At 35.1% G+C, this 27298-nt stretch overlaps 1 protein-coding gene and 1 long non-coding RNA gene across 3 annotated transcripts in view; one reads left to right on the top strand and one right to left on the bottom strand.

Moving 5' to 3' along the window:
* Window positions 1-27298, bottom strand: part of LOC123315741 (headcase protein) — a 211521-nt gene that overhangs the window by 148024 nt on the left and 36199 nt on the right. Inside the window, exon 1 of one of the 2 annotated variants that reach the window (XM_044901571.1) lies at window positions 15882-16747. The exons of the other annotated variant lie outside the window; for it this stretch is intronic. Coding sequence (XP_044757506.1) covers window positions 15882-16576 — 695 coding nt within the window. The 5' untranslated portion in view covers window positions 16577-16747. Of the gene's footprint in view, window positions 1-15881; window positions 16748-27298 lie in introns of those variants that run through there. 2 annotated transcript variants of the gene reach the window in all.
* LOC123315744 lies at window positions 15507-26382 on the top strand. Its single transcript, XR_006537994.1, has 2 exons — window positions 15507-15807; window positions 25828-26382. It is a non-coding gene; the product is annotated as an uncharacterized LOC123315744 (long non-coding RNA).

Here is a 27298-nt window from a genome sequence, read left to right as displayed (position 1 = left end):
CATTACGTACAATAAAATAGAAGAATAGAATATTTGATCGTTTTGTAAAATAAAAGTATTCTTCATATTTTCTTGCCTAAAGAGCCATTTTCGAGTAATTTGATGTACAAAAATAAAAAAATATCTGTGAAATTTGAAAAATTGGGTACTTTAGCTCAATACAACTCTGTTTACAATATCCACAGATGTGTAGTGTCATAGATTAAGCTAGTTATTCTGAATGTCATTTTGTTTTTCCAGGGGTCGCACAGCTCATTATGAAAACTTCAAATGGATGTATCATTTTATCAGGGCCGAATCGGAAAAAATGTTATAGAAAAAAACTGTTTCTTTGGACCTCAAGAATCTAGTGTTAACATATGGTGTTTTTATTTCATTAGAATTAACATATAAGGACAGAAAAGCCTTATTTGCAATTTATGTAAGAATAAGATGATATTAGAGAAAAATTATCCCGAAAGTTAGGTTAGATAGGGATGACGAAATTGACTTGAAAATCTTTGATGAAACACCTAGGATTCAATGAAAAGGAGCTACATTGGACTCCTGAGCTCGGAAAACATCGTTCTGTAGAGGATGAGAATTAAGGATGGAAAGGTTCTACCTAGATACCGATCAACAGTTCAATTCAGCGAGCATGGGTTATCTGCAATAGGATTTATTATGTTCGAACGCAATTATCTAATCTCTCTCTTCAGGTCGCAGATAATGCCAATTAACTATAGGAGTTGAATGTTCCTCTGACTGAATGGGATTGTTCATGATTTAATTAGGTAGTACAGGATGCTTTGATCTGTTATTGGATTACACTTTTATATTGGAGATCTGTAAGATAGGGAGCTATATCAAGTTCACTCCGAGCAGCAATACAAGGAAACAGATCTTCGACCTTTTCAGCAATGCGAAGTTCATTGAAAATTTCCTGACATTCGCTATTGTGAAAATGAGTTTCGTGACAGAAATTCATTTTTCCCATGTATTCGTTTTTTCAATGTAACATGGTGCGTTCAATATCAATTTTTTTATAAGACTAGCGTGGACAAATATCATTATCCCTTTGAAAGCTTCAGCGTTCGAGTTTCAATGTATGCTCACTGCGAAAAAACAAATGAAAATGTTTGTATAAACGCTGTACGCTTTCTACCACGCAATTTGATGGAAATACCAAGGATACCCGTCTAAGTTATGTACAGAATGATTCATTAAGTGCGACGACCAGCTCACAAACTCTGAGCGAAAAACAGATTCGAAATGTTTTCCAGTTCGAAACTACACTTTCCATTTCACACATTTTCGATTTCCAAATGGTCTGGCAAATGAATTTTTTCGTCGTATAGAAAAAACACAAATTTTCGTGAACTTAACCCTAGATTCATAAACTTAGGCTCTATTTGAGGGCCATTCAACGTAGATTTCATAAATAGATAACAATATCAATATACCCAATGTTTCAATTGGAAACTAGAGGGCTTAATGTAGTACTTTATTGAATTTTTCCTTTCTAGGAAATTCAAAATGCAATTCTTGCAACTCTATGCTTCTGATAAAAAGCCGAATAATATTACCTGTTGAGCTATTCAACTCATATCTCATGTTGTCTTGAAGACATTAAAATTTAATCAATTTTCTTCATCACCCTTGATGAATCACACTCTATAAAAATGGAGATTCATTCTCTTCCTCTTGAATTTTAACTGGATTTAATTTGAGGGTCATACGTTCGAAAACACAAATTTGAAAGTCATTTTGATAACCATCTTGAACTAACGAAAGTTGACATGTCGAATATTGTGAAACCAATAAAATTAGGAAAAATTACTCTGTGTACGTTTCTTCAAAAACACAAATTTGTTATAAAAAAAATGGAGTAGAAACAATTCACAGCTTAATTTTTTTTCTCGGGAAGGTAGAAAGAACATCACGAAATACCTATATTGTACATATTTGCAAATGAATTTATGTCTGATAACGCTTATTAAGGGTGCACTAACCCTCGGAAAGGCTATAACGATAATTTTTTTACATTATTTCTGAAATAGGTAGCATAATTGGTTCAATAGAATAGGTAAGTATTTGAGAATATCACGATACGTTATTTGCTTATATTTCTTCGATTTTTCGGATTCACTTATAGGATAGTTTTGACTTTGGTTGACTTTTCGAGGGCTTTTTTTATTTCCATTTTCTGTTCAGATAATAAGTATCAACTCAGTATTCTTCGCAGCTTTTTCTTGGAAAAAGTTTGTATTGTTTCTCGTCCAATCCAAAAATTAACCGTTTTGGAGTAATTATTCAAGTGTAGAAGCAGATATGTTTGATTTTCAGTATTTCAACCTAAACACTTCTAAATAGTGAGAGGGGCACCAAGACCAAGAATCAGTTACTGAGGGTGCTACAAGCCTCAAAAAGAATCCTTTGACAATAGGTTTTTTCTAAATATCTCGAAAACGGTTAATTCTGGAATGATACATCAAGAGTATCATTTTTGTCAGGAGAAAGCTTCAAAAAATATAATTTTCATTTCTATTTTCTAAGGAAAATAGAAACAAAAATTCATTCTAGAGAAATATCCCATCCTTTGAAAGTTACCCTTAGTGAACCCGACGAATCGAAGAAGCAAATGCAGATAAGATGTCAATATGCAAAATTTGAATTCATTTGTGTGCTCCATTTGGAAGTTAAGTAAGAAACTGATTTTCAATAGCACTTATTTATTAGTATTTTATCGGCCCAAGAGATATTGCTCGATTCACCTTGTACAATGAATTTCGGTATTTCATCTTATGGTCGAAGATAATGTTTAGTGTTAGACTAGAGTGGAATGTTTCACATTGATAGGAAGGACTTCACACTCTCGGGAAATAAGTTTCATTCCGTGCTGTCAAACAACGTACAGAGTGGGCCATTGAAAACGAAACAGTAAAATAAAGGGGTTGGGGTTGTAACACTAAAGGTTAAAGCGATACGGCTTTGAATTTGATCTCAGAACTTGTCCTCCTGGAATAAAATCGACGTCTCCGAGCTTTTATATACAGGATGTCCCAAAACTAGTGAATAAAACGTCACACCACGATAGAATTGACCGAATACTATCGAATGACACCAACATTAGTTCACCGAAAATGTACCGTTTCCATAATAATCAGAATTTCATGAAAATGTCTAAAATTGCCGATTTTCGAACTATTTTTCATTCACAGAGCCAGTTTGTGATTAAGTATAGCGATTTTAGCTCATATTGATCCTAGATTATTGTACATATTATCACCCCTTATTATAATTATTCTAAGTAGTTAATCGAAAACTTCAGTAAATGTAAATGAAAAAAAATTTTTTTCCACATAATTTTTATTACTTAGAATAAACATAAGTTTTTTTCATACTAGTGGGGGCTTAGGCTTATTCTGAGTTATGAAAATTATGTACTGAGGTTTTATATTAATTACTTATAGAAATACAATAATTTAATATGGGTGAATATGGATGAAAAACGCTATCCTCAATCACAAATTGGCCCCGTGCTTAAAAAAAAGAGGTCGAAGAACGGCAATTCTAGGTACCTACATATCTTCTTAAAATTCTAATTATTTTGGAACAGAACATTTTCGCTGAACTAATGTTAGTTTTATTCGATTGTATGTATTTGGTTTACTCTATCGTGGTGCATGTGAAGTTTGATTCACTAGTTTTGGGACACCCTGTATAATTCTGTTCTGTCGTCCTACAGACACTTTGTTTATCATTATAACGGACGAACACTAGCATTAGAAGAATAACAGGTGAACATTAAATTGCTACAAGACAAGACCCCATTTCCTGCGTTTTTATCATGATGGAAGACAATGACGTTTTCCGATCAGTGCCGTCCATTCCTTTCCAGATAACCGAAAGTGAAATGGGACGGAGACGGAACTCTATTAGTTGAGGTCTGTAACGAAACTTTTCGCGACCCTGAGTCTGTCTCTCCAAACTAACCCAATCAACCACCTAGACGTCTTGGTTGCCAATTTGACTCTCGCTGTGTGGTTTTCAATCCCACTTCTGATGTGACAAGAGTCTCTTTTTGCTCCCGGCGATCAGAGTACCACCCTCCGACTGTGAAATTTGTGCCTAATTATTTAATTGCTTTTCCGACGGAATAAATAATCTCATTAGTCTCCAGCTAGACAGAAACCAATACGTCGTTTTGTCTGGATGCGACAGAGGAAGAAAACGAACGTGTTGGTAGCTTTTATGCTCGAAACATCGAATTTGTTTGGTGATTCGCAATTTTTTTCGTTGAATAAAAACGAAAGAAATTTTCATTTTAGAAATAAATTTCAAACTGACGATAAAGTTGACCAAGTATCTGAAAAACATGAAACAATACAATTTACATTAATTGGCGGTATCTGTTTCTGAAGAGGAATAATTTCATACGAGATTTCATATAAATAGCATAAGCTGAATTCTACAGCGGAAATGTGAGTTGACTTGAGCTATTGCGATAAAGTATCTAATTCCAATCAAAAATGTTTTTATTATTCTAGTCGTTTGAAATAAATCTCAAATGCAACAAGTGTGAAACTAGTAACCATTTCGTAAGGGATCAAAGAGCAAAAAACCGAAATATGTATTTGAACTAGTGTATCTTAGTCAAACCCAACTATCATAGCCGAGCATAGCAGTAATGGTGAGTTTCTCAGAACTAAGATCAAAAAAAGGAAAAATTGTTAGATGGCGTCCATATGATGGCTCTCCCTCCTTAGCCGATTGAATTAGTTTTTTTTTTAAGTCTTAAGTTTTGTAGGAACCCCCCATAAAACTTATTTTTCCGTGTCCTCCACGAGTAATAAAAAAAATTAAGTATTGTGGGATAAGGACGGATTGAAATCCAACTTCTAAATTATTCAATTAGTGTCCTCTCGCAGATTGTCATCTGCTTTTTCAACACTACAAATTTTTAAATTGAATTGACTTATTCAATATCGCACATGCAACAGAAGAAAATACTTTTATATAAGCTAGCCACCTGCATGCCACAGCAATAAATCATCATCAATGAATAAACAAACTCTTTCCTATATCCGAATGATTACGCTCTTGATTAATGTAAAAACATGAAGAGACTTTTGAATTCCAGTTTGTAATATTTGACAGGTATCGTTAAAAATTATTAGGTGATGTTAAATAATGTAATTCAGAAGATATTTCGAGAAAAGTGCCGCTGGACCTTTATGTGCTTGAAGGGGACTGTACCTTCCAAACGAAGCATTTTTGAAGGTGATATACGTCGAATCCACCTTAAATTTGGTCGAGAAATCCTGCAGAAATTTGACGCTCGCATTTCTGGACACGCTGTATAATCCACTTGTTGCTTTTTACAGATGAAATGCAAATCTTTTCATGGTGATCATAGTCTATCCGTTTCCTGGAGTATTATGACATTCAAATAAATCAATAATTGTAAATAATGAGTCATCATTCACTGATTGTCGATCTAACATTCAATAATCACCTGTAATTTATGGGCCGTTATTCACTAGTCTATCAAACTTTATCGTCACATTCACAGTCAGTGGCTCTGAACATAGGAAATTTCAGAAGATGCAGTAGCGAGTAGCGAGTATTGAGATATTGGAATGAATACAGATATTGTTGTAAATGGGTTGAGAATTATCTTTTCACATTTGTGGATAAATTGCAGCATTCTTCTTAAAATACTCTTATTTCATAGAATTCATAATATAAAATAAACCTAAATGAACAATGGTGCGGATCGACATATCACTGTTAGGAGGTGAGAAAATAATATGAGCAAACATTTGATGTGAGTCATCTCAAAGAAATTCTTTTCACTTCACTTCAAATATACAGGGTGTTCCTAAATTCATGCGACAAAATTCAGGAGGTGCTTGCTCGTATGGAATTAAGATGGGTCCTTCCCACAACAAAATTTCCTCAGCCCACACCTTTCTGAGATATTACCCCAAAAAGGTGGTGACTAAAATTCAGATCTTATTTTTTTCTAAAATTCTAGTGAAGCTAGAAACTTGAAATTCTGTAATTTTCGTGAACTCGCGAAGGACTAACCACGGGTAGTATTTCAATATTCCTGTTACATTATACGGTATTATACAGGTATTGGCCTGACGATCATTTCTCTTTTTCTGTAATGTAGCTAATTTCCTGTAGGTATGTCGCTATGTCAATACATTAAGTGAACACGGTGACAGCAGCGTACTATTCTAACACTTTGTTATTTAAAACAAGGTAGAGGTGGTCATTTCCAGCATTTATTATGAATCTTTCCACATTTTACATATTTACTGTTTCCCAATCAATAATAATTGATTGAAATAATTATAAAATATGGTTGTTCTCTTCTGCTTTTTATTTTGGGAAAAAATTCGAGAGTAAAGCATCTCGAAAAAAAGTTTTGATATGAAATAAAGTAAGGGTTGCTAATTTCACCCCTTTATAATGTAACAGGAATATTGAAAAAATACCCGTGGTTAGTTCTTCGTGAGTACCCGAAAATAACGGAATTTCAAGTTTCTAGACCTACTGGAATAACAGAAAAAAGAAACGAAAACTGAAATTTAGTCACCACCTTTTAAGGGTGAAAACTCCGGAAGAAGTGAGCTGAGGAAATTTTGTTATAGGAAAGACCTTAATTGCATACGAGCATTCATCTCCTGAATGAATTTAGGAACACCCTGTGTATGTTCAAGGTACACAAAGGTTCTCTTCGAGGAGATTCCTAATATGAGATCCGTTTTATAAAAGATTCCCATTGTCTGAGTTAGAAACAGAAATATCACGACACCCTTCTGCTACAAAAAATCATATCTTCTGGTGTTTCTATAATATAACAGCCTTCAATTTCCACAACAACAAACACACACCTGATCCCTCACGATGAGGGAATCCCAACAAAATGATACCATATCTTCTTCACTTATAGGGCCGTTTCTTCGGAATTTTCCAGAACCCCTCACATCTTTATTTTCGAAACACAATCTCGTATCGCCATTCGATTCAGTCAGTGAGCGAGTTTCGAAGTAGGTATGTATACGAAAGAGGTTTTACAGTAATCCGATGTCAAACGGGGAATTTTTTGCGCCTCGGACTGCCTCGTCCGGAGGAGCAACTTTCCGTATCGAGGTAAATCTGCACGTGTCTAGAATGCCACCGGAGTAAGAAACGGGAAAGCCGCTTCTTGGAGGCACTGGCCGTCGATTAAAATCTCACTCGGGAGAGTAGACAGAAGCAATAAAAAGTTCAGGTCGGGGTAATTGAATCAGAAGTGCATCGGAGGACGGCTGAGTGGGTTAGTAATGGAATTAACGCGCAGATAATCGAACACGAAGAATGTTAATGGTGAGAACGGAAAACAATTTGATCGTTTCGCAGGATGCAACGGTAACAGAGATGTTTTCGCATTTCTTTGCACTGCGAAATTAACTCGGAAATTTATTAAATGTTCAAAAAAATAATATGCACGGTGTCCCGGCACCACGTGACTTTCTCAGATGTTAATAAAATATGAAAAAACAAGTCAGGAATGCTTCAAATTTTATTCCTACGACGCCCCCCTGTGAAAGTATATCCCAACCATAATACAGTTTGTTATGTGATAACTTCCGAACGATTCAACCGATTCTGGAAAATTTTTTAATATGGGTCAATACAAATATCAGTAATGAATATCATTCCTATTAGAGTACAGAACTCATGTGAAGTTGGCGCCTACTTTTTTGAAAAATACAATTTTTTTAGTTCTGGAGTTCCTGATTCAAATTTTGAATTGTTCCGCCAAATCGTGAATCCTAATGAAAAAACAAATTAGTGGTGCTAACTTCACGCGGCGCCTTCTTTTTCGAAAAACGGAGTTCGGGTGCTATTTTTCGTTGAAGAAGAAAGAGTTCTAGTGTTCTTGATCATTTTTAAAAAAAGTGCTGTGGAAATAAAAAAAAATTTGAACAGAGGTTTTTAACTGTTGAAAAAATCATTGTGCAAAAAAAATAAGAGAACTTTCATTCCTGATTAGAGTATACTGAATAGCGCTCGGTGAGTTCTACAAAATATGTGAGGCTACTTTTATCGAAAAAATAAAACTTTTCAATTTATCAGTACTAGCAAGGTCAGAAATTTGAAATGGAATATTTCCTATGTTGGCAAAACTTGATCTCAGAAGAGATCTGATGAGCGTTCTGAGTAGCGCAAGGCGAGTTCTACAAAATTGGTCAAGTGACATCGAATAAAACAAAAATCTTCTGAGATCAAGTTTTGCCAACATAGGAAATGTTGCTTTTAAAATTTCTGATCTTATTATTACTGATACATTGAAAAGTTTTATTTTATCGATATAACTCACTTGACACATCGCTTGACACATTTTGTAGAACTCACCGAGCGCTACTCAGAACTCTTCAGGGATCAAGTTTTGCCAACATAGGAAATACTGGTTTTCAAATTTCTGAATTGCTAATAAATTGAAAAATTTTGTTTTTTTGATTAAAGTCACTTGACATATTTTGTAGAACTCACCGAGCGTTACTCAGAACTTTCATCAGAAAGAACTCTTCTGAGATCAAGTTTTGCCAACGTAGGAAATGCATAGTGGTTTTCAGATTTCTGATCTGATTATTGCTGATAAATTGAAAAATTTTGTTTTTCGATAAAAGTCACTAGATATATTTTGTAGAACTAGCCGAAGGCTGTTGAGAACTGAAATATCTCATATTTTCTTCTCTAAAAATGATTTTGTTCAAGAATTAAAACCTATATTTTCTAATTTTTCCATATCTTTTTCTAAAAACGATCAAGAACTCTAGAAATCTTTCTTCTTCAACGAAAAATAGCACAGGAACTAATTTTTTCAAGAAAAATGACGACGCCGTGTGAAGTTAGCGCCACTAATTTGTTTTTTTTTTCATTAGATTTCACGGTTTGGCGGAATTATTCAAAATTTGTTTCTGGAACTCCCAGAACTCTTTCAAATCTACTCTGAGCTCCAACACAATAATATTTTTCGAAAAAGTCGGCACCAACATCACAGTGTCTTGAGGACTGCCAGGAACGGACTGACCATAGCACTTTAGAGGTCAGAAACTTTTTTTTTGTTGAGTATTGCATTATTAATTCTGCGAAAAAAGGTAGACCGACGAAACACCGAAAAATCCACAGTTTTCAAGTTACAAGCATTTTTATGATTGAATATCAAAATATTTTTCCACTAATATTGCTGTGGATACTTTACTCACACCTGAAAAAGAGTCACAAAGTGATGGAACACCTTGTGTATTCTATTGTAATGTAGAAGATGCTTTTCTTTAATTCCCCACTAATATGGTCCGATACATAAAGCTAGCAGAACCAGCTTGGGATTTTTTTTTTATAATTTTTGTATATGTTCAATTGTGGGGAAAATCACTATAGTTTTACGCCTCCATTTAACCCACCGCTGATGAAAAAAATGTTCAACTAGCATTGCCGTTAAGCTACCATATTGGAAACAGGTTTTTAACACCTGAATGGTGAAGCTTGCAGAACTGCAGGTTTGTTTCTTGCTCTGTTTTTGTAATCATGAATAATTTGAAATGAGCCCATACCAATTAGATTCTAGATAATTATTCGATCAGCTGTTCGGTTCTGCTAGTTTAATAACGTAACATTTTGTTACATATAAGAATAATTTCTGTAGCTGGGGATTAGCTCCAATAACTTCCGAGTAAATATGCTAGTAAAGTTTGATTTTTTCAGTAGGATATGATTATTGTTATATTAGCATACGAATCGTTAAGTTTCTTTGCTGGTACATTATTATTTTTATTTCATTTTTTATGTACTCTGAAGTATGCCTGAAAAACAGTCTGAAAAACATATTTCCGAAATCATAATGCACTGAGTAGGATCTGTAGCCTTGATTTAGCCATTTTTTAGAGACTACATAAAATGTTAAATTTTCAGATGGTATAAGAAGCAAGAGACTCATAAAAGATTTTTGAGAACTGAAGTATGTATTTGTGAAGGAATTAAATGCGTCTGAATTTGGTGTTTCAATGTGGACTGTACAACATGGGAATTAATTGTAGATGAAACCTTTACGTATCAAAGGACAAATAACGAACAGAAAATTGAGAAAAGGAAAATTCGGAAAGGAGCATGACCAGAAGTAGATAAGCTCGCAGATTTCGAGAGTATTATTTAACGAGGAGGGTTAGGATATGGTACAGATTCAAGGTCATGATGATGAGGTTACCAATTACTCTAAAAGAAAAGTCTACAGGTAGAATGGAAAACAGAGCACATCAAAATCTGCGTTTCGTTTCTTTGTAGAAGTTTTGAATGCTAAGAAAGGATGTAGATTCAGCAGAATCCCAATCCGAGACCATCAATTTCCAGCAGGGGGGACAAACCAACTCGTTACTCAAACTCCAACAAACTGAACACCTTAATTGTCGGGTCCTAATGAAACGAACCTTCTGGTACCTTGGAGAGCGAGCGCGGGGGAACTTTACACCAACGCCGTAAGAATTAATGCTCTTTCCTCCGCAGCAGCCTCAAAGGAAACAACGGTCTGGTGCATTTTTAGCCGGCAAACCGACGCTGTAAATCGATAGGGGTCCCTGTTTACCGCGGCTTCTCACCTTGACCTACGCGACTCTAACGCAGCTTACTCCCCCGCATCATTACGCGCCAGCTTCGTAGACGGAGCTCGCAGGCCTACTGGGGCCGTCCTCTGGTTTTCCCCAACCGGAACGGGTTTGTGTTCATTCATAAGACCGAACCGGAGACGCCACAGAAGGACGGTTGGCTCCGGAAGACGGAAAGAATGGATTTCGACTGCGAAATATTTTCGGCCTACGTGAAATTATTTTTCGATGGGAAAAAAAAATTTCTTTCGATATTGAGTAAATATATTGGATGTCGAACAGTAATAGGCAACCTATCCCAAATAGATATACAGGGTGATTCATAACTATTGGGACATAGTCTAAGGGCAGATGGTTTGGACCAAAATATGGCGAAAGGACCAAATATACCTCAATGAAATATTGCTGTGCAAAAAGAAAGGGGGCGTTAAAGTTGAATTTTTTATAGGGGGACAGAATAATATTTTCTTCGAAGTTCGAAAGAATTAGAAAAGGCATAGAAGTCGTAGTAATTTAAGTTTATTCTTTTTATGTTATATTGTTTTTAATTATGCTTTATCGTCGAAATAAATAAACCGTTACTTCAAATCCCCTTCCGATGCTCTGAACTGTTGAATTGTGTTTTTCTTAAAAACAGATGAAAAAATATACAGTGAAATTGTTAGTAAAAAACGAAAAAAAATTCAACTTTAACGCCCTCTATCTTTTTCCACAGCAATATTTTATTGAGGTATATTTGGTCCTATCGCCATATTTTGGTCGAAAAAATGTGCCCTTAGCCTATGTCCCAATACTTATGAATCAGTCCTGTTGTTCCTTAGCTATTTAACGCCATTTTAAACATGAGATTACTAAGTGAGATCATGTAAATGAAGCCTTTTGAATCATTTCAAAATCATTGCGAATTACAGAAAATGGTTCTCTCGATAAAATTTTGAATATTTCTGTTCTAATCTTTCAAAGCATATGCAAGTGTGATTTTGAGTTCTATAAATGAGAGCCATAAGGAATGCCCGAAGGAAATAATCCATCTGAAGTATGACACAATGCACTTTTGTATAAGCGAACCAATTATTCAAATTTGAAAGTGTGGTCCATTATAATATTGATTGTTCTGAGGTATTGTCGAGAATTCACTTCAGCCGAGACTTTAGCCTCCAAGTTTCAACTCTGCAACCGTCCTGGTCTTCAAACCTGATCAAATTCCAAGCCCTACAAAAAGCGCCCATTGGAAAAATGTGTGGGAACTTGGACTTGTGTTGGCTTAGATATTTTCTTAACTATTGAGGGAAAAGTTGGGCATATTATTAAGGATCGACCATAATAATTTTTCTATTTGTTCTTTTCTTTATATTCGCTATATGTTTTGTCCTGTAAACCGGTTTATCTGTTGGACAATAAATAATTAAATAATTATTATAAAAACTAAGTAAAGACTATAACTATGAAATGAAAAAACTGAGGCCAAAAATAAAGGGGGTGTGACCCTGAAAACGGTTTCCTGTAAATTCACCTGCAGGTCTTTCCTGAGCAGATTATCTTAAAAAATGAGTTGAAGTCTGACAAAATAACACCCTCCAGATCATTAACGAAAAATTTTCGATAAATGGTTTCACAAAGTTAAATCCTGAAAAGAGCCGAATTATAGTAAAAATGTAATGACCATGGATTATTAAACTAAATTTATTAGTTCAAACGAACACTTTATCGGAATCATTTCTTTCAAGAGCTGAACAGTGTAATATCTCGAGGTTCTTTCTGGAAAGTGGAAATTGTAAGAAAACTTTTGGCATATGAAGAGAAGTGTTGAATATGTAGAAATAATATGCCAGAATCTTAAAGGAGAAGTTAAAATTCAAAAATATCTTTCATACAAGACAAGGGGAAACGATACTGTATTACATAATTGAGAAAAAATATTCAAATATCTGCATTATTTTGAAATAAATAATTTCTTTTTTTTAATTTTTTTTAATTAAATTAAATCCTCAAACAAATCCTTATGCTTGCTTTTACTTTGAATTTCACTACATAATATTGATTCAATCAATTATTATTCCTTCACAACAGTACCAACTACTCTATTTATGAATGATGACACTTTATAACTCGAGTTATAACCAATATCAGGGTTAGGTGGAACTTAAATTATTTTGATTTTTGAGAATTCGGCCTGAAAAAACGCTTCGGAACCTTTCGTAAACAAAATGGCGACCACTTATCAGCCAAAAACGTCAATTTTTAAACTGCACATGTACCTATTGCACATAAAAATGCGTCAAGTATTTTGTTAAGTGGTCATCGATCATTGATATATTTAAACGATTATTTTCGCGGAAGTTTCTATGTATTTATAAGATTATTGAGTCTGTAGATGTGTTCATTCAGAACAAAATTTCTTCTACTGGCCAATAAGTTGATGTGCTCAATATTAATTCTTCTCTATTTACCTACATAACCTAACACCTGAAAGTATTTTGTAATTTGTATTCAAATAAAAATATTCAAAGTAGGTATATGTATTTCAAATACACGACTCAAAAATATTTTCTATTTCCTAATTCAAATACATGCCAGATAGTATTTGCGATTTGTATTTCAATTGAAGAGAAGTCGAGAGAGAAGTAGATGTTTTGCATGGACCATTCCAATTTGCAACCAAACCAAGAAAAAAAACGTTTCTTTTTTCAAATTTGATGGAAAAAGAACACCCTGAATAGATATGGAAAGAAACCTTGAAAAAAAATTGGATCGTAGATTCGGTAAGAATAAGAAATATTTATTTCAGTTTTTTATGTACCTAAGTTCTATTCATCACCGCATTAAACATTTTTTTAGAGTTATTAACAGTAGTTAGTTGCGAGAAAAAACATTCATATTAAATTAGTTTTTTTAATAGATCAATTATTTCGTTGTTGAATAAAAAGAAACAAGAAATGTTAGAAAGAAAAACGATATTACCGATAGACTTGAAACACTATCCGCTTCTCGATGATGTTTCAAGTTTCTATAACTCAATTCTTTTCGCAATACGATAGCCTGGTCGCGTTGTTGATTTTTTCTCGGTGAAGGTCAACCAATCTACATATACACAGGAAGTTTTGGTTTTATGTTCCATAAATAACGGGACGAGTGTAGGCGACTGCTAACTAGACTCTAATGAAAATTCATTTCGCATTAATAGGTTTTGGTTCTATAAAGCCGATCCCACGAATTGATGACTTCATACCAATAGATTTGGATTGTCTTCCGAAATGAATAAAATTTCATCATATCGAATGATATAATCGGCATATTTATGCAGTTGTTTGGTTGGAAGATGGAGGAAATGGCATCGAAACTGGTGAGGAGGACCAATAAAAAATTCCGTCAACCTTGCATAAATTTGATTATTCAAATGAGGCTTCATTCTATATTTATTCGGCTCCCATATGCATATTTGTCATTGTTGTTATTTCATTTGGTAATTCATTGCACGATTCTATTTCGGTTACCACTATAAATTCAGTCGGAACGAAAACAGAAATAGCCTTTTTCATTTAAAAAAATTCCGATGAAATATTACGTTTTGATTTTACCGGAAATTCCACACTAACTATAGGTATGCGAATATTCATGTGTAATCTACATTTATTGTTGTTTCCATTCGAAGAAATACTTCACATAAAGAATAAAACTGCATTGGGGCTGAAATTTCTTGACTGAATATTTGCGTGATAGTTGGGAATACAAAAAAACTTCCGAGAGAAAACCGAATTAATGAGTGTTTTTCAAACAATCAACTTATTGGAACGAATTCAACAATTTTCTCGTTTAGACTGAAAAAAACAGGCGTGACTGCAATTCAGAACAAGTTTCTGGGAGACTCATTGGCAGGAGAGCCGAGTAGGTAAATAAATTCATTTGGGCAGCGCAATATCCTTGATTTTTTTCAAATGTTTTCCAACTGTCTGTAGATTAAATCGAATTATCTTGAAGGTGCTAGCTAAAAAGGCATAAGATGATTCTTTGTTGAAAAATGTTTATAGTTGGTGTCAAATACGCACCCTATGAGATATATATGGTTTGTGTAAAATTGAGATTTTTCTCCCATTTTCGTTGATAAAATTGAGAGGACAGAAATATTTCGCTGAAATGTATACTATGAAAGCCTCTGAATATTCTGACCAAAAAAAAATTCTCATTGTTGATACCAAGGTTGACACTCCATATACATATCTCCGAAGGGGTACATTTTTGACACCCTGTTTCTTCAAGAAATATTTTCAGACAAAGAATGAACTTCTGCATTTTTGTCGCATATTTCCTAAATTCCATAATTGTGCTGGTAATTTTTAACCAGGGACATGCTGAAAAAACACTTCTCCCGAAACGAAAAATCCTCAAAAAAAATTTGAGTTATCCGTATGCAAAACAATCCTATTTTAAACTGGCGAAAAAGTTACATTTTCGTTGTCAACACTGGCACAACATCTGATAATTTTTATTCGATACATGGTAGATGGGGCCCTGACAAGAAATAAAAGTGGATTTGAGTTATCCCTGTATAAAATAAGGCGATGTTCCTGAGGACCCACAACAACCCATTCCTTCAGAGAAATTTGAGATATTCATGATGTTGAGATGTATATGCTTCTACGCCCTATCAAATTAATAAACAGCAAATATTTTTTTGTCATCGAAATTTCGACATAGGTTTTTCAAGGTGTAACCTGACCTGGAAATGAAGCTGCGGAAAAACAAAAACATGTAAGTAAATGGAACCGTTTCCCGTCTTGAAGGGAAAGAAAGAAAAGATTCAATTTTTCGTGGAGTTGTAATAATAATTTTTCTCCGTAATTGGAGAACATGGGACTAGATGTAAAATACCATATGGCGATAAAATAACTTTTATCTATTTTCAAATTGAAAATTTGCGTCGCAAAAAAATTTTTTCATCAGAGGGAATTATAATTATTATTTTCCCGAAAATTGGAAAAAATACCATTAGAAATTCTGCGAATTCATTCGGATAACAACTCATTAAAATGTTATCAATATGGATATATCGCAACATTTTCAAAGTAATCAGTAGTGAGTGATATGCAATGTTCTATGCAAAATACCGTAAATTCAGTTTTATGAAAGGCGAGAGCTGATTGGTTATGTGCGAAAAACAAAATAGCCGGTAAAGATTATGTCACTAGGTTCCGGTTATGAACAAGACATGCCGGTTAAATTCGCCGGTGCGATAACACTCACCGTATTCTTTCGGGAAGTTCGATTTTGGACTTCTTCTTCGAATGAGCGTGCACAGGGGAGATGCTGGGTTCGCTTCCAGAAGCCGGTGGCGAAGACGAACGATTGCTAGAGGATAGACTTCCGGTCCTTCCACGGCTCTCCATCACCGTTGTGAGATTGTGATTCGTATTGACAGCTAATACAGGTCGAGAATTACGATTACGTTTCTTCTTCTTCTTGCCGGTGTCGATTTCCTCGATGCGACCGAAGATATTACTGGTTGGCGGAGGCGGCATCCAGTCTAAGTCTTTTTTTAGGTGACCTCTTCCGCATTTACAGGCACAGGCTTTATAAGCAAGATCGTAGCCCTTTTTCGTCCAGAGATTCTGATGCCTCTGACGCTCGGACCAGGATCGTGCCCTACCGCAAGTTTTCAAATAGGCGAGCACCGTCTGTTCCCACTGTTCGAAACACTCGCGGTGCATGTAACGTCCGCTTGTGCACAATTCGTTATTGCACGTAACGCGAACTGTGTCTCTTAAATCGTCCAAAGAAATAAGCATAGGATCATTGTTATTGTGCAACATTTGCTGCTGCTGAGCACGAAGACACTCTCCTGTCGGCACGCAACACCTGGTGACATTGCTGGTGGTCTCTTCCAGGGAGTCGATGCCTAGGAGGCCTTGAACTTGGCCAAAATGACGTCGCGGGGCCATGCCTACTACTCTATCTGCATCCACGGCTAACCGAGATCTAGCGCGCAACGTGCGTGCCCGCTGAAACCGCTCTCTGACAGGACTCCTACGAAAGTGACCTTGGTTCTGCACGTCTTACAAGCGGCTCACTCCACAGCCTACTGCCGTGCCGCAACAGTGCAGCGAAATCGTGGTCCGCTATGCACACGCATCGCGGCAAGCCGGGGAAAGTTATCTTGGAGGGGAGTCTGCCTGAAGGACTGAAAGCGAAAGGAAGGGGAAATGGTGGGGTTGAGCTTTTCACTTTCCGTTTCCGACGCTTGCGCCCCCGCTTTCACTCTCGAACAGCCCTGACCGACGCTGGCGTCGAGATGCTCGCTGGCGGCGCCCCCCATGGATGCAGCACCACGTAGTGGATGCAGGCGCCGACTACATCGGATAGTTGGATCGAATACGTTTCCGGTGTCGGAGATATATCGTCAAATGTATCTACAGAAAAGCGTTTTTCGCGATAATCTTTTTTATTCATTTCATACCAGATTGCGAATTGTGTCGTCATATTCGTTTACATGATAACAAAGAGCGCAAAATAATATTTTATCAGTGAACAATGTTCACCTAGATGGTCTCGAATCAAGAAAAAACCGCGACCTACGTAGCCCCCTACAGATAACCTATTTCGGAATCGAATCGGTGTTTCCAAGGTTGATTTTTTCATTTATGCTTTTATTTATTTCTGAGAACGGTAATGCTGTTATATATGGAATGGTAATAACAAGTTTCAAAATAAGCTAGGTGGTTCATTCGAAATATAGAAAGTGAGTAGAACGTATCTAACAAAATCTTCGGTATTTACTATGTTGTATAAAAATGCTTGAACAGGGATTTTTTTTCAATTACGCAACTTACGCTATTGAGGAGTTTGTCATGTCCCCCACTAGTACGAGGGCAGGAGCGTAGGGGTAGTTGAGTTTTTTAACAACCAACCCCCGAAATAAATGCATTCTTTGTTGCTGAGGATGATTTGGTCTTTGATGGTGTTTTCTATCAACCCCTTTCATCTTAGGGATGGAAAGGTTCAAATATTAAATATTCGACACGCCAGAAATTCACAGATTCTTGTTGCTTAGAAGACGTAGTGGCTCACATAATATTTTAAAAATATTTTTCGCTAAATTCGCAGTTTGAAGTCAGAATTTGTTAAAATTTCGACTTGGAAGTCAATTTTATCAAAAATTTCTTTAAAATATTAGACGGCCCTTCTATGTCTTCGTAGAATTACTTGGTCAAGGATGGCGTTTTTTAACATCTCTTTTTCAGTTATAGGGATGAGATGTTATTGAATACCACTATTCACTTTTTCATTTAACTTTTGAGGTCACTGATCACTGATTCAATTCAGAAGTGATGAATTGGATGTACTGAAATCTTGCCTTTATTGTAGTTAATAGAAGCATAAAAAAAAGAACACAGCAAATACATTCTGATTTATTTTTTTAATTGAGATATTTATTTCAGATGATTCATCATTTAATACCCTATGAAAAAAGTATATTTTCGATAGCAATTCAAGAATTTTTCAATTACTATTATATTCTATATCATAAAAAAGTAGAAATTCGAATTCAATAAGATCAACCATCCCATCCTGATATAAAAAGTGATAACCATACTTGGTCAAGGTAAGTTACCCTCAACAACAAAAAGTCTGACCATTTTTGGCACAAAGGGTCAAAAAATTCAAATTCCCATCACTCTCAGACGGTGCATGACAAGCACCTCAGTTATAAATTAAAATTTGCGTGATTCATAATAAAAAACAAACCTGTCCTACAATTTTCCTACAGAAGAGAAGATATGAATTTTGTTGGTTACATTTAATTTACCCTTTGAAATTAAATATTTGAATTACTATCACTAATGGGATGTAACTAGAGTTTGAAATGAAAGACATAAATTGAGTGTATTGTTTTATCCACATCATCACATTAACTCGTTTTTTTTGTAGCAGTTGTCTATGTGGCTGAAGCTCCTTATATTGCTAGTAAAATGAAATTCACCTGGGAGCTTTATAATTTAATTTTTTCAGAGTCTCAAAACGATTTCAAAATAATGGTTGGAAATTTCTTTTCAATCTTTCCTCTGAGGTAGAGAATAACTGAACTATATTTCTATTAATGTTCTCCTCCATACTCCTCCAAGATTCAATATTCTACATAATTCAAAGAACAAAAATTAAGTAGGTACTTCCTGTTTCAATAAAATATTTTTTGATTATCTGTATTTATCCGACCGACGCCACATTGGACTGATTACTCCCAAGTTTCTTGAAATGAATATTTCATAATGGGCTTGATATTTTTTGGGAAATATCATACGCGTGTGCTTTTTTCCAAATCTCCAAAATAGAGAATATGGTTCAAATCTCCAAGAATTTCTATGCATTATCAAATTAAAAGAATAGAATATTCATCGAAACTCATTCAAATATTTTGTGAAATTTTATGGATACGGAACATGGAAAAAAAATTTCTGAATAAGAATGAATTTTCGGTTCTCACTACTACCACTCACGTAATTTTATTTTCAAAACCTCAACCCTATCATCTGCCATAGGTTTATTCATTCCAACTTTTTTTCTCCCAAAAATCTCACTAAAGTTAAGCCCTTATGAAGCAGCATGTTTTCTGATCCAGCCTTTATATATCGGCTATATCAATCGAGAATACAAACTGCTCCACATAAGTTAGGGATATGGAGCAGTATAGTTACATATTCAGTTCTTCTTATTCGCCTACAGATTATGCGTATGAGACTATTCAGAAAGGCGTGATATGGAAATACACTGCTCAACACTTGATAGGGATAACGAATCCATTTCTCTAAATGTGAAGCTTTTGTTATGTTTTATGGAATATCTGTCATACGTGTATTGCCCTGTGAAGTAGCTATACTGTCAACCGAAGAACGGAGCTTACTTTTACTGATAATACGATGAAAACTATTCGTCCAATAAGGATTTCCTCGTTTGAATGACTCATGTGGTAAAACTATCCTACGTTTCCTCTTCAGAGAGTTAAGGTGAACTCTTTGTTGCCAAATATGCGTATTTTCGTGTTTTCTTTTCGGTTTTATCTCCCCTGAAAAACTGAATATGTATAAACAAAGCTCAATTTTTTCAAAATTAAAGATCACTTAATTCTCGAATGTGGGTACTTTCCTCAACCCGTTTCCATACAATAGTATGGGGAGTCCGGGGGAGTTGAACCCTTTTTCACTCTGAAGCCACTCAAGTTGTATCTGTAAATGGTAGCTACTCATTTTTTTGCGAGAAGATATCATGTCCAAATAGGTTACGATAGATAATAGTCGAGTGATGGTGAAATGAGCATTTTGAGTACAGCAATTCTTTTTTTAGGAACCGAAAATTGGCTCATGTCTCCCTAACCCATGGGTGAGTTGAGCAGGGGGCGAGAGAGACTTGACCATAAGTTTGTTTATCGGGATAAACATTGAAAGAAAACAATTTCCAATGACCAACGATTGTCTATGTCAAGTTTTTCATCATCAGATGTATCAGCAGCGTATGAAATACGCTGCTTACTCTATTTCAGAGTAACTCTCCCTTATTTCAGAGATGTTTAGTACTCTTTTGAACCTTTGTATAATTTTTTCATTTTTATTTCTATTATTCAATTTTTTTTTTGAAGAAAACTCATATCTAAGCTCAGTGCGGGAAAATCGGACCACTGATTATGTCTCCCGACCATAGCATGATTCTCCCGCACTCCCTTTTAGTCTATTCAACAGATGATTTCTTGAAACTTCCACAACTATTATTAAGAGGCTCATCGTTTGTAAAACAATATTAATCAATGAAAATAATGAAACTATATAACACCACACACCTATCAAACTCTTCAGACAGTGTAACACACAAAAATTCAATTTCTTACTTCTTAACAAAATCACGTGCAACCCTCTCACTCCCGAACTGTTCTTCTGATGGCGGCCGCCACTAGTGGTGCCTTTTTAGGAGTATATCGCAAGTGAAATTTGAATTGAAATATTTGAGGTGGTTCAAGTCTCCTAGCTGAGCAAGTCTCCCGGATTCCTCATATATCAAATTTGAAAGAATTATAGATATTGTCGTTGACTATTTCATGACCAAAAATGTGATGGGAAATGTATACAATTTTATTTACTCAGTTAAAATCTTAATTGAATATGATCCCTATCGAATGCAGCGGAATACGGAAAAACTGCCTCATTGTTTGTCCTTATCTGGACAAAGAAATAAAAAATTGAAGAGGATACTGTAGAAACAAAAATATTCACATTGAATGCACAACACGTGCAATTCAATCCTAATCCTATTCCAAGAAAATCTAATCTATTCTCTCTTCAAAATTATTCTTGTTATTCATAAATAAATAATCTCCGTCGACAGACGCAGTTCAAACAATTAAGAAAACGTGCAAAACAACACGAACGTTTTGAGTTCAAACGAACTCAATCAATATGAATAGCCTTGAGAAAGATGATATAAATTTTTTGAATTTTTTTCCTTGGCGGCCTGCTATACTCTTCTTCAGAAAGTGCGGTTTTTATCTATAGTTATTTTATTGAGATGGTTTGCCTCCTGCATGAGATATAATTATGTAGTTCAAATGCCGTACTGAAATTTAGAATTTAGAAAGTTATTACACCGTTTTAGTGGTCAGTTCAAAAAGAAAAAATGAATATCTAACGTCAGAAACCACTAATTTTTATGGGGTTTTCATTATGATTCAATTCAATCGGTTTGTCATTTCGGACAGTTAGAAATTTTTTTATTCGTGAAACGGAAAAAAAATTAAAAAAATTTTTGATTGAAGCAGAACAAATATTTATTCATGGTATTAACTTTCCGAGGTGAAATTATCTCTTCTATGAATTTCCACATGAAAAAATTTCTCGAAATGTCTCGCCATTGGCTGCAATTCGTATCCTGTTGAAATTGAAAGATGTTCGTTAAGTGCTGCCATCTTTTCGACGGAAGTGGAAACTATTGCGATATTCGTAACCTCTACTTATCGTACAAGTGCTCTGGCAACACTTCACATTCTGGTCTATCCCCCTTTACGCCTTATACGGATGGCAAGAAAGCCCCATGGTATAAACTCCTCTTAAGCATATGATAACGGCAAATCTACACATCATTCAGCAGACAAATATAATTCAATATTTCTTCTAGTATTTCTTGACAAGCAACATAATCTGCGTCTCCAGCAACGTCGCGAATGTGATTTCTGGTTCCAGGAACGAACAACGATATTAACTGCACATTCAACGGTCAATCATCCCTACATGGAAAGCGCGACTAGCTTGTTATTACAGGTTTGATTTATCAATACGTAAACAATGCCGATGTCGAAATGTCAAACACAATGGTAGAGTCCGACGTCACCGAGCACGGGACGCTGCCGACGCCGGCATGCGATCTTCTTCCTTTCATTAATTCATAGGCGTCTGGGCAGGCCATGAGGAATTGCGTGTGTCACAATCGACAGGAAGAATGACGGTTTTATTGTCGATTTTCTGTGGGCGTGATTTATGATAGTCTGGTCAAGTTGGCAATGATGGAGATTATTACGTTTCAATCGGTTCTGAATGACGGAAAGAATCGCTTTGTTCGGTAAATGTTTGGAGGAACGTCCTAAAAGTGATCGAAATCTTATTTTCAATTGAAGGATTTTGCATTTATAGGAAAATACACTACTGTACAAAAAACCAGGCAGAAAAATTTTTCATCAAATTCATTTTGAAATAACTTTTTAAGGTGCTCATCGATTTTGATCATTTTGTTGTCTATTTGTAGCCTTTTTCATCTAGTTTATCATCTAATGTCGAATCTGTAGGAATTTCAATTGAATTCGATGATATACAGGGTAGACCTGAAAGTTGCAATTTTATCTAAATTTCTAAACACCCTGTGGAGGCAATTAGTGACGCAATGATTGGTCTTCACTGGAATTCAGCATTGCATTGAATTTAGCAAGTGATTTTTTTCATTATGCGGCCAGAAGAAATTGGGAAAGCAGTTGCCTATGTAAAAAGAATTATTGTAACAGAGATGAACATCCATCGATGAGACTGGCCTAAACGTAGCCCCGATTCAAACCCAATTGGGCATTGTGGGACATATTCACAACCGTCAACCGGAAACCATTCCATCTACCAGAACAGCTCTTTTTGAAGAATGGGAAAACGTTCCACAACAAACAGGCAATTGCCAATTGTATTGGAATCTTACCCCGCCGCATAAAAGTAGTGATAAGAGCACGTGGAGGCAATACTCAATATTGGAATATAAGAATGTTTTCAGTTGTCATAATTTTATTCATGTGTTATACTTAATGCATAGTTTCTTTTTAAAAATCGTATTTCCTTTCAGGAAAGAGCTATATTGACGTGAATCAAACAAGAAAATGTTGAGAGTTAAGAGAAGATCTGGCTTAAAAAACTCATTTAAAGACGCATCATTACGTCACTAATTACCACCACAGGGCGTTCGGAAATTCAGATGAAATTGCAACTTTCAGTTCTAGCCTGTATACCTTCAAATTCAATTGAAGTTCCTGCAGACTTGAGATCAGGTGATAAACAGATGATATATGCTACAAATAGACCACAAAATGATCAAAATCGATGCGCACCTCAAAAAGCAATCTCAAGATAAATTCGGTGAACACTTTGTCCGGCAATCTATGTTTATTGAAATTTTCATTAACATTCATAGAGAGTAGAGAGAAGAAGAACGATCGCTGCTTTGAGACTACAGATTATTTGCCTCCTAAAATATGTACCCATAGGTAGTTCATGTTTTTGCCAATAGCCGCGCTGGCGATCACAGGATGGCGAAATTTTGATTTGAACTGGTTGAAGTTGGCTGAATGAACTGTTTTCCTGGTGACAGATGATTAGAATAACCAATTCGCTTAACAGGGTTGAAGGTTAAGCGAATTGGTTATCAATAACAAAGGTCTCAAATCAAACCCATTCTGATGATTAGAATATTCTTCTTTTTGATAAGAGAACAACATATGCCTATGGTAAAATGTATGAGAGTGCGCTAGTGTAAGAGTGGTTTGGCATCGGAAAGAAAAGGAGAAGAGATAAAATTTCAGAGTGCATTTTTGAGAAAACATTGGAAAAAAACCTTACCTCAAGAATCGACCTGGAATCAATTTGTTAAGAGCACTTTTGCGATGAAGATATCAAAAAAGATGATGGATTCGTTATAAACGAAATCGAAATCGTCATTCCTCGTTAGAAATGGACTCTTCTGAATAAGAATATCTAACCAATAAAACTACATGGTTCAGAAGTGGATTTTCTTGAAGAATTTTATTGGCATAACATAATATATGGTTTATAACGGTTCTCAGCTGAGTATTGGAATCAGAATCTGCTCTTATAAGTGATAAATCTGAGATTGCTCCCTTTGGTTGTCTTGATATGTTGCACTCATCACTGCGAATGTATATAATATTGAAGATTACAGCAAACCAACTAACATATCCCGTTTTCAATGAACAATGGTAAACATATGTAGGTATCATTTTTTGATTAGTGATTTCTTTCGAATTTAATTGATTTCGTCATTTATTATGAATGAATAAATCTAATTAAGTACTTAGTCCCCTTTATAATGTGAATTGTATTTTCTTGCATATTATTCAGAAAATTCATATTTATTATAGATTTGAAGAAACGTTTTTGAAAAATCACCAGAAAAAACTACAATGACACATGACCTAAAATAAAATTAAGGCTGTTCATTTCAAATTGAAGGCTTAAATCCTCACTTCTTATCGATCAACCTAACGATCGCAGCGACTCTTATTTTACCCGTTTTTGGAGACATTTAGTACGGCGATCGTTTTCCCTCTCTGTACTCTCCATAATTCATATTGATAAAAAAGGACTTCACAGAATAAGGTTATTCCACTTATTTCACAGAGGAATCAATACGAAAATCAGCGAGTGTCACCCAAATCATTTTTTATTCAAGACCGGCTGGACCTCCCTCTGTTCAACTCCAATTGATTCAAGAGGAAAACTTCAATTCCATTGTGTCTGGACGCTTCACCAATTTCAAAAAATGATACCTATTACTACTTTTGACTTTCACGTAAATAAGGACGAATACGAGATATATAGGCTGTTCAGGATAAGATGGAAACATTGTCATTGATCCTAGACGATCACAAAAAAACCCATATAAAGGTTGAGTCTTTGGCTAGTTGATATTTCAACATTAGAAACTTGAGGTGAAAACAAACTTTTTTTCTCAACCGTTTTCTTCGATTCGGACTAGATAAAAAGATATAGCTATTTTAAGTTTTCATAATGAGCTATGCCACGCCTGGACAAACAAAGTCCCTTCAGAATGACAAGCTAAATTGTATGGCACTACACATATGTATGTATGTGGATCTCTTACACAAAGATCCTTTCAGCCAAAGTACCCAATTTTTCGACTATCACAGATATTTTTATTGTTGAATAACAAATAACTCGAAAACGGCGCACTAAAGGAGAAAATATGAACAATTTATTATTACTTGGTTATCATCCATTGTCATTTAATAAGGGAAAATATTAGGAATATGGGATACTATTTTATTTCTACTATTGATTAATTTGTAACAACGCTAACGTTTCGAAACAGTTCGTTTCTTTTTGAGAATACCAGATGATTCTCTTATGTAGCTCAAACCTATGGGTACCGTTTTTATTGGATTTAAAAAAACGATATTTGGGGGTTGTGTATTATAGTTCAATTTATATTTTTTGACATATTTGTTAGATTTGCTGTACTTCCGGTTTGTCCGGAAATGACCCCAACTTTCGTTTTTTAAACTGGACATCCTATATATTTTTACTTATTTCTATGGAGAAATATGCATGGTGACTTATTTTCGAAAAATATTTTTCGATCCCTGAATTTTCTTCAAAGTCCGTGCAAATTCCACCCACTGAATAAATATATTGTGATCACCATCGAAGAATTCCCCTCAATTCAGCCCTATAATAAACATATTTAGGAATTCGAGGCCCAAGGTATAAAAGGTAGCAGTCTGATTGCTTCGGGAGGTCTCGTCATCATTTCTTATTCTGGAAATATATTTATTCTTCATTCAAACCATCAAATCACAGTACATTATCATAATAATCTTTGCGATTTCTCAGGATTTTCTACTCTAATTCTCATTTCTCCCTTTCAGTTCAGCCCGGAGTAATTCCAGCGAAGCAGAAAAGGACGACGAATATGTATGAATTCAGCAACAACGAATAATTAGGAAAGTAACGAGATAACATCATAACAATAAAAGCAAATCGTCTTAATCACTAGAGACGAACAAAAAGCGACACAATAGGGAGCATTAGCAACTATTTATGGGAAGGATATCTGAGTCAGCTCACGCTAACGAATGGGAACTACAATAGGATTTCGAACATAAACATTTTCAGGAACATGCACGGAGAATGTTAACCTTTACAAATTCATGGAACGAACCTCACCTCGGATCGGATCACACGTGAGCGACTTCTATGAAGAAAGGAATAACAACCCTATTCGGTGCCGAGTATGCTACGGGATAATTTGAATGTGTGTTTGGAAATTTTTTACGATTATTTTTGCTGGTTTTATGTGTATGAGTGTGAGGAACATTCAAAGACTACCGAAATGAGACTTTTAGGAAGGCGTAAAAAGGCCAGGGAGGTATTTTATCCCCACTTATTATAATGAGCAGCAAATTATACTATAATTTTTTTGATATCATTCTTTTTTTAAATCATGTTCTGTTTCCTATGTCACTCAATATATGTTTTATACTATTTAATTATGAAGTGGTTATCAGCACTGCCAGATGTTTAGCCTGGTCCATAACTTCTTCCAGACGCTCCCTGTAAAAGCTGTTAGAATTTCACTTTACTTCACATGATTTTCAAGAAAAAACCGAAATTAGATTGAAAAATCTATGTCGAAATATAGGACGGTAATATGAGTCTATATCCGAAGAGTTCTCCGAAGATATTCATGTTTAATTTTTGCCGAAATTAATAGAGAAAACTGTGTGAAAATTGGGACAGTCCTGGGACTCTTCAGCCTATATGGAATTCAATACAATAATTGACCCAGGTCATGTCAGTGATGAATAGTACCGGACGAAGGTGTAGGCAAAATCACCATACTGAATGAGCTTGTACTAAAGAGGAATTTGGAAGCGAGCGATATACAGGCTGTCCCAAGTTCGAGTCCTATTACTATTAGTCGTTTCTGGAGAACTGGACATATTTGAAATCTGAAAATTGGGATTATGAATGATAATGTTCGAAATTTCCTACCGAGCTAAAATATTTTTGGAGCCTGAACAATTCCGGTTATACAAGGAGTAAAAATAAATTGGATCAAAACAAATTTTTTTTTAATTTTTTCGTTTCTGATATGATTGAGTATTCAACGCTGAATACCCTTGTAAGTATTCATTCAAATAGTTTTCAAAATATCAAAAAAAGGGAGATATGCGTATTCGGTATTCTGTCTGTTATTTTTATTCTAAATAACTTAAGGGGAAGTAATACCTCAAGCATCTCCATTCAAAAACGGCATTCACTAGTTCCTAATTTACGTTTTCAATTTTTTACGTGTAGCCTTGATTTTTTTTTGATGTCACCCCGTCTCATTTTTTC

Source organism: Coccinella septempunctata, chromosome 6 (genome assembly GCF_907165205.1).
Source record: "Coccinella septempunctata chromosome 6, icCocSept1.1, whole genome shotgun sequence".
Lineage (NCBI taxonomy): Eukaryota > Metazoa > Arthropoda > Insecta > Coleoptera > Coccinellidae > Coccinella > Coccinella septempunctata.
Note: the sequence above shows the minus strand (reverse complement) of the source record. Positions and strands in the feature narration are given on the sequence as shown.